General features: G+C 48.8%; 1 protein-coding gene across 3 annotated transcripts in view; it reads left to right on the top strand.

Annotated features, from left to right (window-relative positions):
- The window catches only part of PM20D1 (peptidase M20 domain containing 1), a 32,887-nt gene extending 17,108 nt beyond the window's left edge, over positions 1-15,779 (top strand). For all 3 annotated transcript variants that reach the window (XM_060644295.3, XM_060644294.3, XM_060644296.3), the window contains 6 exons: positions 348-409; positions 657-735; positions 2,766-2,837; positions 8,863-9,031; positions 11,179-11,278; positions 12,694-15,779. In XM_060644295.3, coding sequence (XP_060500278.1) covers positions 348-409; positions 657-735; positions 2,766-2,837; positions 8,863-9,031; positions 11,179-11,278; positions 12,694-12,817 — 606 coding nt within the window. In that variant the 3' untranslated portion in view covers positions 12,818-15,779. The remainder of the gene's footprint in view (positions 1-347; positions 410-656; positions 736-2,765; positions 2,838-8,862; positions 9,032-11,178; positions 11,279-12,693) is intronic.
- The last annotated feature ends 4,033 nt before the right edge of the window (positions 15,780-19,812 follow it).

The following is a 19,812-nucleotide window of genomic DNA, read 5'->3' as shown; positions in this document are numbered from 1 at the left end:
CCTGGTCAGCTGTGGAAGGGGAAGAAAGGGTGGCAGAGGAGTAGCTTCTAGAGTAAGAGAAGGGCCCACTGCTCACCAGGGCTCTGCACATGCTCACCTGTTTTCAGCCAGAGGCTGAGCCAAGGCTTAAAGATCTGGCTTGGTCCCAGGGCTTTAGTGCTTCTCTGAGACCCTGAGACCTGCCACAACCAGGCACCCTTTGGGAACTGGTTCCCACCCATCCTGGAGGCTACCACTGAGGGCCCTCAAGGCAGATATAAAGCAGGGAGAGACCCAGGCCTCAGGTACAGTGACCCTGGTAGGCTGACGCCTCTGAGATCCCGCTGACCTGGTTCTTTCCCTTGCAGTTTCCCTTCCCTACCAATATAATCTTGAGCAACCTGTGGCTATTTGGGCCCCTTGTAAGCAGGTAAAGTTTTCTCTTTCCTTCTCGCTCATCCTCCCCTCCCACCAGACCTACCCAGTCCCCACTCCTTGGCTTAACTGGGCTTGACTAATCATCCCTTAGCCACCAGATGCTACATCTAGTTCATATACAGGATGTCCCTCTTAGTCTTAAAGATCTCCAAGATTCAGGAAACTGGGTGCTCTTCAACCTGTTTTTTCTTCACATTAGATGGTTTTCCTATTGTCTGATCTTTGTCCTTTTGCTTTAGGTTAATAGAGAGGAATTACATAACCAATGCACTGGTCAGGACCACCACGGCGCTCACCATGTTCAATGCAGGAGTCAAGGTAACATCTCCTGGATCCTCCCCTATACCTTTTCTTCACTGCCCACCCAGCCCTCTACCCTTTGGCTTTATCTCCTGTCTCCTTCTTCCTTCTCGGATTACAGTTTGAATAGTAGGAAGGCCCAATGCTGAATTGTACAATGATATCAGTTGGGTAAGCCACAAGAGCAGGTGTTCTAGCTGCGGTCCATAAACCCTCTGAAATTGCCAGGTTTTATATATGTGTATTTCGAGGGGTGTCCGTGGCCCCTCTCAGGTTCCTTGGGTCCGTACCCCTTCAAAAGCAACCATTACACTAGTATGAAGGAGGGTGGTTTGGGAGTTAATTTTTGTGAACTATACTCATTCAGCGTGATATATATTTACCTAGCATGTTGGTCATGTAGACTAAATATTCTAACATGTATACCATCAAGGCTCTTTTGATTGTTCTTCATCATACTTTGGAAGATTTATCCACCTAACAAATTTAATGAATGACTAATGTCTTTTCCCCTAGTGTTACCCTGTGTTGAAAGAGAGAAACTCACCTGCCATTTATAAAATCTATGATAACATTCATGATATATACAACACATAATATGTATACATTGTCATTTCCCAAAATACACTAAATAATGGGTAACCTTAGCAAACATAAATTCTATAAAGTTTACTCTCACAGTAATAAGTTTTGAGTGATTGTTTTTTTCCAAGAACTACTTTTTGGCAAACTGGTCTACTTCCATTTAGATTAGCCACTAAGGGGCATCTCTGTTTAAAGGAAGAAGCCATGGAGTGCCTGGGTGGCTCAGTCAGTCGAGTGTCCAACTCTTGATCTCAGCTCAGGTCTTGATCTCAGGGTTGTGAGTTCAAGGTCCACATTGGGCTCTGTGCTGGGTATGAAGCCTGTGAAAGAAGGAAAGGGAGGGAGGGAGAGACAGAAGGAAGGAGGGACGAAGGAAGTCACAGCCACACTGGTTAGCCTGGGCCTAGGCCTTTCCGAGAACTTGAGAGAAGTGACACCCTTCCAGTTACTACCAGTACCACCAGCACAACGTTAAGGAGTGCCATTCACCTTGCACACAGTGTGGCCTTGCGGAGCTCTGGTAATCTGGGGCCCAGGCCGAGCCTGGCACCCCAGTGAATTCCTGGCATGACTGACTGAAGTGTCCAGTGCGTCGGCCAGACCCGAGCTGTCTTCAGCTGCCTTAAAGTGTTCACCGGAATAACAGTACTGTGTCCTTGCATTTGAATCCCACTTTATCTGTCCAGAATCCTTTCATATTTGTTACTCTATTTGATCCTTTTCACAGCTCTCCTAGTACTATTGTTCCAATCGCCATTTGGGAAACAGAGGCACCAACAGGTTATAATTATTCAAAATCACACAGGTGCTTTATAACAGCCCAGTTCTTCTGTCCCTAGTCTGGTGCTGTTTTGCACCAAACCAGTGCAAAGAAAGATTCAGAGTCGAGGCATCTGTTCTCTCATGGCCCCTGAGGAAAAAATCCACTCTCTTCTCCAATTAGGCCTGTGTTCTTCCTGGTCAGGCAGAGAACGGAGTCAAATTTTGCAATTAGACATGGGAAACCACCCTCATCGTCCCCTTCGGGGAGCAAACACACCATGACTGGCCTGCAGAGGCTCTGGGTGCCCTGTCCGGAGTAAGCTGTAACCACTGCGGGAATGTCCTGGGCGCCCTGGGAAAGACAGCGTATGCACGAGACTGCCAGTGTGGCGCTGCGCGGGGCCAAAAGAGACATGTCCGGGTGGTCACAGAGAAAACAGTCTTGCTCTGAGCAGCATTCCAGGCCCAAGACCCCCCCTCCAGGCCCAAGAAGCATGGAAATCTGACCTAACACAGAAACACATCTCAAGCTCTGAACATTACCACTTGTCAAGGGCCCAGAAGAGACAAGGGGCTGGCCAAACCGTAAGCCCTGGACCTTTCAATCAAGTCAGCTTCCTTTTTCTCTACTGGGGATGGTTGGCCCTTCCTGGGCGGGGAGCACGGGTGTCTCAGCCCAGGGTTTGTGGTTCCCTCTCCAGGTGAATGTCATCCCCCCGGTGGCCCAGGCCATAATCAACTTCCGGGTTGACCCTGCACAGACAGTCCAGGAGGTACGTAACCTGTGTTTCCAACAACTGGCTCGGTGTCAGGGAGGTGTGGTCCTCTGGATTTGGGTTTAGCTGCAATCCCAGGGCCGGCCCACCTGCTTTTGTTGACTTGTTCAATAACATCGCAATTTTCGAAGGCTTCTGGGTAGCTGGCTAGGAATAGGAGACCTCTGGTACAGGGAGCCTGGGGGCGGGAGATGACTCCTGATAAATGGTGACAACTGCGTGTGGCACTGTCCTAAGGGTACACGTGCTCATTGAATGCCCACCGCCCACTATGAGGTAGGAATTGTATCATCCTTCTTTAACAGGGAAACTGAGGCACAGATCAAAAAGACAGGTAAGTGGGCACCTAGGCGGCTTAGTGAGTGAAGCATCTGACTTCGCCTCAGGTCGTGATCTCACGGTTTGTGAGTTTGACTCCACGTCGGGTGAGCTCCAGCCCCGCTTGGGGTGAGCATGAGCCCCATTTCTCTTTCTTCCTCTCTCTCTCTCTCTCTCTCTGCCCCTCACTCACTTGCACCCTCTCTCTCTCTCAAAAACAAAACAAGACAAACAAACAACAGCAGGTGAGTGACTTGCCCAGGATTGCACATCTAGCAGGCTAGTTCCAGAACCGCCACACCGGATGACGATTAAAACAATTAGGGGTGAACAGCCGAAGGACCAGTGCAAGGAAGGGAACTATCACTACCTCTGAGGGTCAAGAGAGGCTTTTCTGATGGAGAAACTTGAGCTGCAATGGAAAGGACAAACAGCACCTTGTAGAAGCCAGGCGTTCAGAGTCAGGCTAAAATAACATAAGGCTAAAGAGGAGGACCGACCGGGCAAAAGGGGCAGGTGGTGAAAACGGAGTTGTAGCGTGGGGGTCAGGGCCTTGCGTACCTTGCTGAGGATTTGGGGCTCTGATTGGCGGACAGAGGGAACCGTTAGAGGTCTTCCAACAGGGCCGTGATGTCCCCAGCTGTGCTTTTAGGAAGCTGGTGCTGGTGGCAATGCAGAGGAAGTGTCAGAATAGGAAGAGGTGTTTGGGAAGCTGTTACAGCCTCTCAGGCGGTGGACTGGGCCCGGGTGATGGGGTGGAGAAGGGCACCTGCCAGGGACGTGGGAGATGGGGTCAGCAGAATGCGGTGCGTCCCAGGCACGGGGAGACAGAAAGGCAGGATGGCTCCAAGGTTTGTGACCTGGGTGGCTGGCCAGGTGCCGATGCCTTTAACCAAGATCAAGAGTGTAGGAAGCAGGGCAAGTTCACAGAGAAACGTAATGGTCGAGAAGTTTGAGAAGCTTATAAATTATAAATAGGCAATTATAAATACCTCGGGTTTGGAGAGCGAATGAACAAGAGATACAGGCTGGAGTGTTATTAACATAAATGAAACCTCTGGAGTCAATCAAATCCCACAGGAAGGATGTGTAAAATTAGAAGTAAAGAGGATTGAGGGGAGAGCCTCGCAATGGCCTGCAACAAACACCAAATTAAAGACTATTAAAATCAGTGCGTAATTGCGAGCTGTGCCCTGACGCAGAGGGCCCAGGTGCTAGCGGGGAACCAAACGGAGAACCAGACCTGGCATGGGGGTGGGCAAGCCTTCCCCGGGGAAGCGGCATTTGAGCTGAAAGATAAAGGGTGAGTAGACATTATTCGGAATGTTGGTCATCTTCAGGAGAGGCTAGCTTATTTAAAAGGCAGGTTAAGCTAAAAAAAAAAAAAAGAGCTCAAAAGGTAAATCTAATCCTTCAAAAAATGACCTCAAGAGGCAACCCAACAACTCTCAAATGAATGATATGTTCCAGAATTCAGCAGGGGCAGGGGCAGGTGGTGTTCCCTGAGTCTCTGGTGCGGATCCTCGAGGCGCAGCCCCCCTTAGACTTCGTGGTCCTTTCTCCCTAAGTTCCTCACCCTGAGGGTTTTGTTTGTCCTCACGCAGGGTGCGAGGCACACCCCTCAGTGCGGGGGGGTGGGGGCAATGGACTGATGGCCTGCCCAGAGTCACCCAGCATTCGGGAGAAGCTGGGACCGGTGTGAGCCCTGGGCTCTGCTGCTTTTCATCAAGTGCCAACCTTTGTCCTCTCCCTGGAGGATCACGGGGCCAGGAAATCACTGAATTCCCCCTATTGAACTTCTTTCAACCAGTTTTTTTCCAGCCTCGTTCCAACTCCATGCCCTTTCCAAGGGCTGTTTTCCACCAGCTGGGGTTTTCGTCTCCCCAGATTCTGGCACTCTTCCCTCCTCTCTGTTCCCGTGCCATAGTGCCCTTCCCCAATCTATCTCATGAAATCCCTGGAATCCCTGGACCCAGCCTGCCCACCTGCCCCAGTGAGGAATGAATGGAAAGTCTCCCATCATCCTGAAAGCACACAGCACCCTTTTGTTCTGGTCCTTTCTCTCCCTCATGCCCTGGTGCCACGCATCGGGTTCTGTCCTCAGACACCATGCTGGTCCGAGGGCCAAGGGTGCAGGGCCTAGGACTGGATCTGGCAGGAGCACAAACAGTTCCCAGAACCCTCTTCCTCCACCTGTAACTGGGTTCTCCCATGTTGTGGCTGTAAATAGGTCCCTGGCATCTGTCTATGAGGAACGGTCTTCAGAAATGTGCCAGGCTACCCTGTAGAAGGTTTGTGCTGAATGGGCCTCAAGGAGAAAAATAAGGCTACTGGGAGATGTTTCAGGAAGCCCCCACTTAAAGGGGAGTTTGGGAATATGGTACCTTGGATGATAATGAGTTTCTCAGAGGGTGGATGTCTACCTATATAGAGTGTGGTAGAAAAGATTCTTTGCTTTCTTCATTTCTTCACCAAGTGTTTATTGAGTGGCTGCTATGGTCTAAACACCTGGGGAAATGGTGAGCAAGACGGCCAAGATTCCCATTCTGGTGGCACTACGCTCTAGTGGGGAAGGGACAGCAATAAGCAAGTAATCAAATACCTTAAGAGGTTAAGTACCATAAAGAAAATCATGTGGTGATGGGTCCCAAAGCGATTGTGAAGTGGGGGTAGAACAGAGAGTCAGTCCTCCAAGGCGAGATTTACCCTGAGACCTGAGATAGAGCAAAAACCTGGGAATGGCAACCAGGCAGCAGGGGCACAGAAGCCATTCAGGGGCGCCTGGGTGGCTCAGTGGGTAAAGCAGCCAATTCTTGATTTCGGTTCAAGTCATGATCTCACAGTTCCTGGAATTGAGCCCTGTGTCAGGCTCTGCATGGGGCTCCATAGCCTGCTGGGGATTCTCTCCCTCTCTCTCTCTCTCTCTCTTTCTCTCTCTTCCCCTCCCCTACTATGCGCTCACATGCACACATGCTCTCTCTCTCAAAGTAAATACACACACACAAAAAAGAGGGGCGCCTGGGTGACTCAGTCATTAGGCAACCAACTTTGGCTCAGGTCATGATCTCACAGCTGGTGAGTTCAAGCTCCCCATCCGGCTCTCTGCTGTCAGTGCAGAGCCCTCTTCAGGTCCCCCATCCACCTCTCTCTCTGCCCCTCCCTCCCTCCAGCTCTCTCTCTCTCCCTCTGTCTCTCAAAAATAAATAAACATGAAAAAAAAGAAGACATTCATAACCAAGTTGCTCAAAGGCAGAATGGATTGTAACTCGTGATGGTGCACTTTCTGCCATGGAAGAATTCAAGCACAGGCTGGATGGTAATCTCGTGGGTGTCAATGAGAGGCCTCGCCTTACAGCAAGATGGAGGCTGGACTTGCTAAGTCTAACTCTAGAGCCCTTACCAAGGTGTTGATATCCCTTGTCCTTGCCTTCAACAAACTTATCATTCCCTTGAGGGGAAAACATATCTACACGTAAAACAGAGGGAACACGTGATGGCGTGGGAATGTGCGGTAAGGGCTGTAGGAGCTCAGAGAAATGAGAGACCAATGTGCCTTAAAGTAACCTTCGAGGTCCCTCTTACCACCGGCGGGTCCCTCCTCTTAGTCCCATCCTTGTGCCCCTGATTACTGCCCAGGCTGGCCCCTCTATCCTAAACAAATAGCAGCTAGCATATATTGAGTGCTTACTGTGTGCCAGGAACGGGCCCAAGCACATCACGTAGGTTAATTCCAGTGGTGGTCACAACCACCTTACCAGGTAGGTGTTCCTGTTATCCTGACGTTAACAGGTGAGCGTGCAGATGGCACAGAGGTTAAGCAGTTAGCCCCAGGTCACACGACTATAAGTGGCTGTCCGTGGCACGAAGTGTGGTGTCACTGCTCAATTTTTGTGCATGCCCCTCTCCAAGCTCAGACTGTCCCTGCTTCTTCTCCATCAGTTTCATATCCTCTCCTCAAATTCTGGATTCTTAAAATCCATACCACTAAGGAATCCATCCTCCTGGGCCGCCTGGCTGGCTCAGTCAGAAGACCGTGCAACCATTGATCTCAGGGTCGTAGGTTAGAGCCCCACATCGGGTATAGAGATTACTTAAAAAAATAAACAAACTTTAAAGAAAGAAAGAACACCATCCTCTTTCTGGCCCTCCTTCCGATCGCCTCGACCTCTATGTGCTTTGGAGACAGTAAATCATCACCCTTGTGAAGTCAGAGACCAGATTCAGATACCCAGCCCAGTGATACTCACTGTATAACCCTGAACAAGTTACTTCATGAGACAACTCCCAACTATTTTTTTTTTTTTGGCTCATATCTTTTAAATTTCTGGTATCCAGCATTCATCACATGCTTTTATGCTCCTGACCAGAAACACAGAAACACGAAATGAGGTAGACATAGCCCCTCCTCTTATGTCAGGACCTGGCCTAGCACTTAGTAGGAAACTTGGTCTCTTGTGGCCTCTCACTGAGGGGCGCTCCCATGTGTGCCCTCTTCCATTTCTGGGGGCAGGAATCTTCAAGTAATTTGGGACAGGGGGCAGCAGGCACAGTCCTAACCCACCTTACAGGGGATGACTGGGAGCCTCCCAGTTGGTTGAGGATATATCAAAACTAGGCATTAATTCTTATATTAGAGAATTTCAGACAGAAGCGTAGAGCGAAAATGAGCTCAGATAAATGAGTTGTCCCTCCTCCTTCCAACTAATCCAACAGCAGGGAATTGGGGTTGGCTCAATGGTGGTTTCTAAGCCAGAAATAGGAACCTTCATTTCCTTTCCAGACTCAGCTCCTAGCATACTTCTAGGGGACACTGACCTAAAAAGGAGTACCCTTGAGATAATGTCCCCCGTGCAGGTGATCCTCAGCTATGGGACACCCCCCTTTCTAGGACAGAAGCAGTTCTAAAGCAATTGCTGATCAAATGAGTTGAGGCTAGTGCTGGGGCTTTCCCTGTGTGGTGGGGTGGGCTTGGGGACCACCCTAAACCAGCCTCCTGGTCCATTCCCACAAGGCTCAGGTCACATGGAGCTGGGGTCTGGTCTACGTCCTGCCTGAGACCAGGACCTGTGCTGGATTCAGCTCTCGTTGTTTCAGACTGAATTCTCTAGGAGCTTCCTCAGGTTCCTTCCTGAGGAAAGGAAGCAAAGAGAGAGCTTGAATACCAGTCCCCCAACTCCTGACTTTTTGTCTGTGTTGAGCTCATCTTCCTGGCTCCAGTGCAGTTAGTTACAAACAGGAAGCAGGGATGCCCAAAGAGGAGAAAGAAAAGTGTGTGACCTTTTCCTCAACTGTCTGTGGCTCCCAGGTTGAATGAGGTCATCACATCTATCACCCTTGCCTCAAGATAGTTGAGTTCCCCTTTCTGCTGTCTCTTCTACATTCCACCCGGCCCATGACTCACGGCCCAAGAGGAAGGACACACAATTTCCTGATTTCCAATTCTCTGCCTGCCTCATGGCTGTAAGGCAAGCCTCCTGAACATTTAACCTAAATCTACCATGCTGTAGATTTCTTTCCAAGAAGACCCAATTCTTCTATCTCCTACTGCCAATCAGCTGAAATTGAGGTCCCGGTGCTAAAATGAGCTCCTCTGTAAGCTCCAAAGTCCTGCCTTGCTGGAGACAAAGCAGGACTATTTCGATTCATATGGTACTTGCATGGCAGATAGTAAGAACTCAAACCCCCATTTGTTTGCTCCCTCAAGGTCCTAGAACTCGTCAAGAACATTGTGGCTGACAACAGGGTCCAGTTCCACGTGTTGAGTGCCATTGACCCCCTACCTGTCAGCCCCTCTGACCATCAGGCCTTGGGCTACCAGCTGCTCCGCCAGACCATACGGTCTGTCTTCCCGGAAGTCAACATTGTTGCCCCAGGTAATGACTTCATCATCTGTGACCACAGGGAGGCAGGGGCTGGAACTGTTTCCTATCTAATGTCTACTGCCCCACCTCCACCCCAGCTGTTCAGCCTGGAAACATCTGGCTGCTTCCCCTCGTGATGGGACTGGAACTGTATTTTCCTCTTGGAGTGGAAGTCAGAAAGCAAACAGGAAAAGAGCAGAAACAATAAATTAGATCAGTCATGCCCGGGTCCTGGCTTCACCTAGGCCAGCCACTCTGGCATGGAGGAGAGGATCAGCCCAGACCCCACCCCTACCCCCACCCCCACCTTACTCCTTGAGGAGCCACAGAAGAGGCCAAGTTTCCCCCAGGCTAGTTCTGATCTATGCAAGGATAATAGCTCAGCAACAGAGCTCAGAATCTGCAGCCCAGAAATGCCTCCCCACCTCTACCATTTGCATTAACCCCCTTCACCTCTCCCAGCCCAGACAGCAGTGCCTCTATGCCCTTTCCCTGGTCTTCCAGCATACCTTCCATACCTATACTGGGCAGATGGTGGCTCTCCAATTTAACACTGGAAGAGGGTCACCTAGGCCACTTATTACAGTGAAGGGTTAGGGCTCCCAAAGATTCAGCCTAACCAAATCTGGAGAGGACACTGGAGTCTGCCTTTTTAATATCCCTCAGGAGATTCTGAGACCAGATGATGGCTGACCACAGTTTGAGGATCTCTGGTCTGCGATGTGAGGATGGCCCATAATGCTAAGACCTGTGTCCAGTTTTGTCTTTTAAATCTAGGTTTATCACGGATTCCCTCATTTTCTAAGCACATACTTAGGACCTGCCTCTGTGCTAGGCATGGGCCCATAAAGAGCGTCCAGTGAAACTCTGCCTCCACAAGATCAGCTGTGAAAAGGGCAGCCTTGTTTTTTAATCAACCAAAATCTAGCTATAAGCCCCACTCCTCAGGAAATCCAACCTGAGGTATTACTGAGACCTCCAGGCTCCCCACCACCACCCTCATTTTGAATCAGGCCCCGAGGTCTTACATAGCAACCTGACTTGGGAGTCCCTTGGCAGGTGGTCATAGGTCCTTGGGGCTCCCTCTGAGACATCCATTACCTAGCTAGAAGGTCACTTCAGGTTGGAGATTCCCTCTGAATTCCGGAGAGTAGGATCTTTGACTCTAGACCTAAGACCCCATCTCCCTGAACATGCCAGGCAACCATCCCCTCTGAGGTCTGCCCCCTACTCGAACTCCTGCCACAGAGCAGGGCTGGGTCTCCACCATCCAGGGACCCTGGCCCTCACAGTCCCCGATTCTTCTCTCTTGGCTCTCAAAGCTCCCTATGCTACCCTCTCCCCTCTGGGGTAACCGCCATAATCCTAACAGGGTTAGGCTTTTACGGGGAAAAAAGATAAGCAGGCATCAACTGATAGAAATCCCTAAAGCAAGGAGTTTGAAGGGCCTAGTTACCCATTTGAAACCGGAAGTGGAAAATGAAACAAAACACAAACTAACATCTCAGATCATCCCACCGCTCTTCACTGGGTGCTTCAGGGGGTCTTTTCTCAGAGAATGCTCCCCCCGGGGACAAGGCCCAGCCCTCACTGGAGAGGGGGTGAGCTGCTCCTACCTTCAGGAGAGCAAGACACTGGAGAATAAACATCCTGGGACTTTCCTAACCTGAGGTTTGACTCTTGGAAAACAGAAAATAACAGGAAATTATGTTCTACTTTAAGGGGACTGCATTTTATAACAGTAAAACTCCCCGAGGGTGGGGGGGGGGGGGGCGCGTTTATTTCTGACCTAGGGTGGTGTAAAGAGAGCTGAGGCAGTAAAGAGCTGATATCTAGATTTCCGAAATAGCCCAGGGAAGGGTATAAAATGAAGGTACTGGCTTCCCTGATCATCGTGGAGCGAGGACACTTGGCTCTGGATCATTCGGGGATAGCTCACTAACGCCCTTGGGAGGAGACCCCATGCTTCTGGTGTTTTAGAAGGTGTTGAGAACGGGTAACCTGAAGGTTAAAAATTCAGAGCGACAGGCTCCCAGGAGGGCCCAGGTGAAGTTCTTATTGGCCCAGAGGCCCTAATTTTCCAGCCAGTCCACCTCCCACCAGTATCTTGGCTTGATTATCCACATCAAGCCTCACCGTCCTTCATTTTCTCTGTCCAGGTGTTTGTATCGGCAACACAGACAGCAGACACTATACAAACCTCACCACCAGCATCTACCGGTTCAACCCCCTCTACCTGAATCCTCAGAGCTTCCAGAGGTGAGTGAGTGGAATAGGTCTGGAGAGCAAGGGGCAAAGAGGAGGTACATCTGACCTGTCCCCACCCCCTTTCTCCTGCCAGCCCACAGAACAGGAGAAAGCTGGGGTTTGCACAAGCTAAAATGAAGAATTCTAGAACCCAACTGGCCAAACTTCCTCATGGCCAGAGCCTTGCCACTCCCCAGAGTGCGTGGAAATTGCCCACTGGTTTTCTGGGATGGAGATAATCAGATGATTGGAAAGTCTCTGGTGGAAGTAGGACCCTTGGGTCTTAATCCCTCCACCTCTTCCCTTTGGGAGCATGCTTACCCTCTGGACGTCATTTTCTCCCCAGAAGGGGAGACTCCAGACTTCTCAGTTACCATTCAGTGAAACAGACCCGCTTGTGGTCAAAGGTGGACACATGCTTTGAATTCTCAGAAGAAAACACTCTATAGGGGAGCCTGAGTGGCTCCATCGGTTAAGCCTCTGACTCTTGGTTTCAGCCCAGGTCACGATCTCAGGTTCGTGAGATCGAGACCCACATCGGGCTGTGCGCTGACAATCTAGAGACTGCTTGGGATTCTCTTTCTTCCTCTCTCTGCCCCTCCCCTCTCCCCCTTTCTCTCAAAGTAAGTAAATAAAACATTAAAAAAAAGAAGAAAACACTATAGGGATCTAAGACATGATCTTCAATTTTAACTATTGTATGTGAATTACTACTTTGTGGGTTCTTCAGCAAAATTTTAGTCCTTGGGCGTGGGGGGTTGACTTCCATCTACCTTTCTGTTCCTTACCATATCCAGACCTGATTTCCCCACTCTAAGTCAGTTGCCAGTAGAATGAAAATACTGTATTTGAATACGAGCTCAAGAACAGCTTTCATGGTTTTTGTTTGTTTTTTAACTGGAGCCGCAGGCTGCTGCTCTTTATTTCCTTTCATCTTTGAGGTTACATGTGTGGTGTGGTTGTGTGTTGGGTGGTGTGGAGGCTGGTTGTGGGCACAGGATCAGATGGAAATTTCCTAGGTGAAGTAGAGGTGCCCTGGGCAGTCTCCCTCTGTCTCCTTTTGTGCCCCTAGCAATGTGGGGGTCAGGGGACTCTAGCCTGAGAGAAAGAGAATTAAAAAGATAACTTCCCCTCAGGGGACAAATTATCAAATCGATTCCAGGGCAGGAAATGATTCTGAACTCCCCAGGATTTTAGTATTTTCTTCCCCCCACCATTCTTTGCCACGGTCATGGATCCAGGAAAGATGACCTACGTGTCACATGAAACCTCACGTCTTACAAACAGCCTCTCCCACGTGCCCACTTCCTACCCCTGGAGGGTCAAAGGCCAGTGGCTTCAGGGCATGTGAGGTGGGGGTACTCTGCACTAAGGCTTGTGCTAAAGCGGTTGGCTTTCTCCAACCTTCCCCTAAATCTCTCCCACAGCATCCACGGCATCAATGAGAAAATCTCAGTCCGCGCCTACGAGACCCAGGTGAAATTCATCTTTGAGTTTATCCAGAATGCTGACACAGACCAGGAGCCAGTTCCTCACCTGCACGAACTGTGAGGTCAAGGAGCCAGCTGGATTAGGGGTGCCTGACCTCGGCCGAGGCTAACTCAAGGGCAAAGCTAATGCTGATGAAACTTTGGGTCAAAACCACACTATGATACATCACCCTCCTGCCTTGATCACTCCGGATTCACCAAAGAACAGGCCAAGGAGTAGGGAAGGGCCAGAAGAAATCTGGTTTCTCCCTTCCTCTGAACATCTGCATCCCTAGGCTGACCAGTGCTTACTGCCTTCTTGTCCCCGTCTTAGAGGTTACCCGGCTTGTTTGTCTTGCGCTGGTTATTTAACCACCCCTTATTAAGGCCAGACTTAACAAATGCAGATTTGGGAAAATCTCAAGCAGGTTTTACCTTCTAGAAATGTTTAATTTAGGGCATGCTTGCCAGGCTGCCTTCTCCGTTGCTTATCTATTTCTTTTTGCTGTTAACTTCCTTTCTCTCCCCGCACCTCCCTTGGATTTTTTAGCTGGCTTTTCATCTCTCCTCTCCTGCCCCTGCATCCCTTCGCCTGCCCTCCAATTTATCCTACATCTGGAGCAGAACTTAGTCAAACTGTGATACCACTGTAATCACTACAACAACTAGCCAAATAATGTGAGCTATGCGGCATGAAGCGGTCGCCGAGGGGTGGCACTGAGGCAGGGGAGCTTTGGAGGAACCCCCAGCCTCCCGGTTCTGGAGGCTGGAGCCTGGAGAAAAAAAGCCTCTGTCCTTGGGCTCTTCCCAAGGGCTCCCTGGGCTTTGCTCCCTCCCTTGCCCTGTTCCCACCACCTGCTTCTGCCTCACCCCAGGAGGCACTAATCTGTGGAAACATTTCCCTGGCACTTCCTATGGGCTGAGCTCCCAAGAGAAGGGCACTCGTGATCCCGCCTCTCAGTGGAGCCCAGGACCAGCAGGCCTCCGGCCCTGGCATCTGGTCCTGGTTCTGACCTGTCAAAGGGAAGGTGAAGGGCATGGGGTGGGGGGGGGAGCCAGGAGGAGCCTGACTTGAGGGTCTCTGCCCCAGGCGGCGGGCAGAGAAGGAGCAAGCTGCACTCCCTTAGGGAACAGCAGGGCTCCTGTCTTCTCTCTGCGGAGTCCGACCCTGAGCGTATTTGAATCTGCTTAGTAGCTGCCAGGTAGGGGGCATTGGAAGGCAGCATTTCTTGGCTCCAAGCCGGGAGCTGAGTTTTGTGGGTCACTAGGGAGTTGGGGTCAGAGAGCGAGACGCAGAGGGAGCAGGGACTTGAGAGACTCCATTTTTCCTCACCAGACAAAGACCTTTCCCGCCTTCCTGGGGTTTGACAGCCGTGGGCTCTTTTTCCCTCCTCACACTCCCCGGGCCCCCCCCCTCCCCCGTTCCTCACCTCCCTCCCATGGCTGTGAGCTCTCCCTTGAAGTTTAGGCTTAATGGAAAGTGTTAGAAACACAGTGTGAGGATTATTTGAGCTTTTTTGCTACTCCCCCTAAGATTCACATTCCTTCCCTCACCCTCCCTTTTTGTTGCCAATTCAGTACTTACTCAGCCTTTGTTGGAGGGTGAGCTGAAGAACAGAAATAATCCTTCACATTCGTACAGAGCTGTACAAAGTGCTCTCGTCCACCTGATTTCGTCAGAGCCCCATGAAGAAAATATTACTGCCCCTTCTTACAGAGCAGGAATTGGTACTCAGACTGGTTACACAGCCAGCTAGGGGCAGATTCAAACCCGTGTCACCTGGCCCCAGATGCACCATTTTTCCATGATCCTAAATTAATGATGGAATCTACTTCCCATCTGTTATCTGACTCAATCCCGACAACAGCTCCAAGGGGCTATTGCCCCTGTTTTACAGATGAGGCAACTGAGACTCAGAGGTTAAGCACTTTGCCCAAGGTCATGCAGGTGTTGGGAGCAGAGTCTCTCTGAGTCCAAAGCCTGTGCTAGTAGTACTGAAGGGGAAACTGAGACTCAGAGAAGTCATCTGCCCAAGATCACACAGTTCTTAAGGGGCAGCCGTGGAATTCAAATGCCAGTCTAAAATCCCCAAGTCCAGTGCCTTTTCAATCGCACCACATTGCCCGTCCCAAGAACCTGTGGTGTGTGGCTCATTCATTCCGATCCAGGGAGATCTCAAGGACAAAGGCTGTTTTACCATCGGCTTTGATTCGTAGCTCAAGCTCTCTGTGTTCCCCTGGCCGACCTCACTCTATTCACACCTCTTCCCTCTGTCTGCCAACACTCCTTACCACCCCCACCCCAGCTTCTGAGTTGGGCTCCTCTCCCTTCTTTGAGTTTAGGGACAGCTAGGTCTCTAATAACCCATGGGATAATTGGAAGGAGAATGAGCAGGGGACCTGGTCCCCATTGGATCGCACCACTCTCTTCTAGTGTCAGAAAGGATAGTCTTTTCCAGCGTCTGGAGTGGGAAGGAAGACCCTTGAGAGGGAACTGCTCCAAATCCTGGTTCTGAGAACGCAAACCTTCCAGCCCTATGGCCCCCAAAGGCTTCTGGAAAGAATGAAAATGCTGGCCAGACCAGGACAGCGTGAGCTCTAAGACTCTGGGCAGGAAAGAGCAATGAATCTGAAACTTTCCCCCACCCCTCCCCACATCCATCTACCACTCCCGAAATCCTCCTAGAAGGAACCTCGGCGATAATCACAGGAATACCCTACATCCCCATCCAAGACTTCACTCAAGCTTCTTACTCATACCTCAGGTTGGAAAGAAGGCAAAATCTTCCCAAGCAAAGAGGATGGGATGGGAGTCCCTTGATGTTGCCCCAGGTTGCTAAAAAATGTGGCCATTCTGGATCCAATATTCTCTCCTTCTGGAGGAGATAGTAGAAAAAGAAAGTTCCTACTGGAGAACTGAACGCTTCATTAGTCTGTTTGGGTTTTTTTGAAAATTTAAATCTACATAATTTTATAAAAATGAAACTACCTGCAACGTCAGGGTTGAGTGTCCATGCAGCTGCCAATAAAGAGGATAAGCATCATGCTTCATATATGTGACGTCCAGACCTACAAATATAAAAATGTAAGAATAATAGAAAGCGTTTAATACCCAAAAATATTCCTCAGCCACCATGTGCAATGCTGTAAATACTACACTAATTCGTGACGACCCCCAGAACCAGAAACTGGAACTCAAAGAGGAGCGAGAAAATGGACAGTCAGCCCTGCTGAGAAATAGCATGTTGTACAGGGATCCATTGCAGTGGTGCTGAGACGAAGGCTTTGACAAGCCGATTTTCCTTTCTCTTAGCTAAGCACTTTGACAACTCAGTTCCTCCCTGCACGCCAAAGCCATGTCTGTCTCTAAAGTTCACAGTGACAAAACCTATACATCTTCAGGGTGTTCTTTTTTTTTTTTTTTTTCCCTGAAGACATCGGGCAAGCTCTGTAGAGAAGTGTCGCTCTGGGGCCTGAACTGAACTGTGTTAGTCTCAGGACCATGCGTGGAGGGTGACAAGTTGCCCTGTGCCAGCACTGAGTGCTGAAACCCGAGTGACCGAAACACTGGGTTTCTGGGGTTTTTCGCAGCTTTCATTATTTCGTTGTGTCCTCAAAAAGTCAAACATAGAGTTACCATAGGACCCAGCAATTCCACTCCTATTTATATACCCGAAAGAACTGAAAACAAGTACTCAAAAGTTTGAGTACTCGTAGCTTCGCCCTTCATAATAGTCAAAAGATAGAAACCACCCAAATGTCCATGAACAGATGAATGGATAAACAAAATCTGTTATATCCATGCTATGAACGATTATTCAACCATAAAAAGGGATGAAATACTGATACATGCTGTAACATGGATAAACCTTGAAAACGTTACACCGAACGAAAGAGGTCAGACACAAAAGGGTCACATATTGCATGGACCCATTTATATGCAATGTCCAGAATAGGGAAATCCACAGAGACAGAAAGCAGACTAGTAGAGCGGGGGAGAGGGAAGTAACTTCATGGGTTAAAAGGTTTCCTCCGGGGGTGGGGGGAGGAAAGTGCCCCGGAACTAAATAAAGTTGCTGGTTGCACAGCATTGTGAGGGTACTAAATGCCAATGGATTGTGTGCTTAATTTTTGCATGTAAATTTTACATCAACAAAAAATGTTTGAGGTATTTAGGAGGTGGAGTCCATGCATGGCCCTTGGTGGTTGATGGGTAGGGGGGAGGCAAGGTAGAGCAAGGGGTCCAGACGACTCCCAGGCGGCTGACATGAGCCAATGGGAGGGCGGCTTCATTTACCCAACCGGGGAAGACTGCAAAAGGAGCAGATATCCAGGAGATGACAAGCTCCATTTGGGATGTAACAAGCTGGACGTGCCAAGAGATCCAAGCCTGGAACTCAGAAGAAAATAAACCTGAACAGTAAGAAAATAAACAACCTGAATAAAAATTGGGCCAAAGACCTTAACAGACACCTCGCCAAAGAAGATATGTGGATGGAAAATAAGCATATGAAAAGATGCTCCCTATATGTCATCGAGGAAATGCAAATTAAAAGAAGAAGATACCAGGGCACCTGGGTGGCTCTGTCGGGTTGGTGGGTTGAGCCTCTGACTTCCCCTCAGTTCATGATCTCACTGTTCTTGAGTTCGAGCCCCGTATTAGGCTCTGTGCTGACAGCTCACAGCTCAGAGCCTGGAGCCTGCTTCGGATTCTGTCTCCATCTTTCTGCCCCTCCCCTGCTCACAGTCTCTTTCTCTCTCTCTGTCTCTCTCTCTCTGTCTCTCTCTCTCTCTCTCAAATATAAATAGCATTAAAATTTTTTTAAACATTAAAAGAACGAGAAACCAGTACATACCTATTAGGACGGTCAAAACCCAGAACACTGACAACACAGGTGCTGAAGAGGATGTGGGCCAACAGCCACTCTCTTCCATCGTTGGTGGGAAAACAGAACTACAGCAACTCTGGAAAACAGTCTGGCAGTTTCTCACAAAACTCTTACCATATGATCCACCAAGTGCACTCCTTGGTATTTACCCGAAAACGTTTATCTACACAAAAACCTGTTTCGTAATTGGCGAAACTTGGAAGCAAAGAAGATGTCCTTCAGCAGGCGAACGGACAAACTGTGACCTAGCCACACGATGGAATATCATTCAGCACTAAAAAGAAATGAGCTATCAAGCCATAAAAAGACCCGGAGGAAGCTTAAATGCGTATCACTCGGTGAAAGAAGCCAATCTGAAAAGTCTACGTACTCTATGATTCTAACTACATGACATTCTGGAAAAGGCAAAACTAGAGAGACAATAGAAAGATCACTGGTAGTGGGGAGGGGTGTTATGGGCAGGCAGAACTCAGAGGATCGGTAGGGCAGTGAAAATATGCTACATGATATTCTAATGATAAATATATCATTAGGGGCTCAGTTGGTTGAGTGTCAGACTTTGGCTCCGGTCATGATCTCACGGTTCATGAGTTCAAACCCCACGTTGAGCACCGAGTCAGGCTTGCTGTCAGTGCAGAGCCTGCTTCAGATCCTCTGTCCCCTCCTCTCTCGGCCCCCCTCCAAAATAAACATTAAAAAAAACATACCATTAAACATTTGTCTAAACCCATAGAATGTGCAACACCAGGAGTGAACCTTAAGGTAAACTATGGGTGATGACAACGTGTCAATATCGGTTCATCCTTGGTAAAAAATGCACCACCCTGGTGGGGCACCTGGGTGGCTCAGTTAAGCAACCGATTTCAGCTCAGGTCATGATTTCACGGTTTGTGAGTTCGAGCCCCATGTTGGGCTCTGCGCTGACAGCTCAGAGCCTGGAGCCCATTTCGAATTCTGTGTCTCCCTCTCTCTCTGCCCCTCCCCCACTCATGCTCAGTCTCTCTCTTTCCTTCAAAAATAAATAAACATTAAAAACAACGAAAATTTTTAAAAAAAAATGTACCACTCTGGTCAATGGTATTGATGAAGGGGGAAGCTATGTATGTATGAGGGCAAGGGATTTATGGGAAGGCTCTGTACCTTTCTTTCATGTTACTGTAAAGCTAAAGCTACTCCTAAAAAAAAACTGTCTTTTTAAAAAATTAGAATATGTCCACAAACAAATTTTAAATGTACTATAAGGCATTAAAAATTAGTATAAATTTTAAAATATAAAGTATCTATGCTTGAGGACCTTGTAATCCACTTAGCAAAACAAAACCAGCCCGTCAAACAAAAAGTCCCTGTAAAGTCCCAAGCTTCGTACCTGATATCATCAGAGAGCACTGTCATCTTTCTCTCCCACTCCCCACCCAGCCATGTATTAAAAAACGTGCTGTTCTCCAAAACTGCCACGTTCTCCCTGGCCTGCCTGCCATTTCACTGTTTCCTCCGACTAGAATGCTATTCTCTGTTCCCAATTCTTTTGGGCATTTACTTGGGAGTGGAATTGCTGGGGATATGGTAATTATATGTTTAACTTTTTGAAGAAACAGCGAACTATTTCTACAGTGGTTACACCATTTTACATTCTCACCAGCAAATGTACGAGGGTTTGGATTTCTCCACACTCTTGCCAATGTAGGCTTATTTTCTGGGCTTTGCTTTTTTTTTTTTTTTTTTTTTTTTTTTTTTAATGGCCAACCTGTGAGTATGAAGTGATATTGCATTGTGATTTTGATCTGCATTTCCCTAATGATTAACCTAAATAACTTTAAAAACATCTTTTTTAATGTTTATTTACTTTTGAGAGAGAGACAGACAGACAGACTGTGAGCAGGGGAGGGGCAGAGAGAGAGGGAGGCACAGAATCCAAAGCAGGCTCCAGGCTCTGAGCTGTCAGCACAGAGCCCCATGCGGGGCCCGAACTCACACACCACGAGATCATGACCTGAGCCGAAGTCCGACGCTCAATCGACTGAGCCACCCAGGCGCCCCAAACCTAAATAACTTTTAAATATACCTAGGTTTCTCCAATCCACAGACTTGTTTTTGACCTATTATATTCCAACAGTCTACTTCATAGGGTAATTATTAGGATTAAATGAGTTAATAGATAAATCCACACAGGAAGAGTCAACTGAAGCAT

The sequence above is a fragment of the Panthera onca genome, chromosome F1 (genome assembly GCF_046562875.1).
Source record: "Panthera onca isolate mPanOnc1 chromosome F1, mPanOnc1 haplotype 2, whole genome shotgun sequence".
Lineage (NCBI taxonomy): Eukaryota > Metazoa > Chordata > Mammalia > Carnivora > Felidae > Panthera > Panthera onca.
Note: the sequence above shows the minus strand (reverse complement) of the source record. Positions and strands in the feature narration are given on the sequence as shown.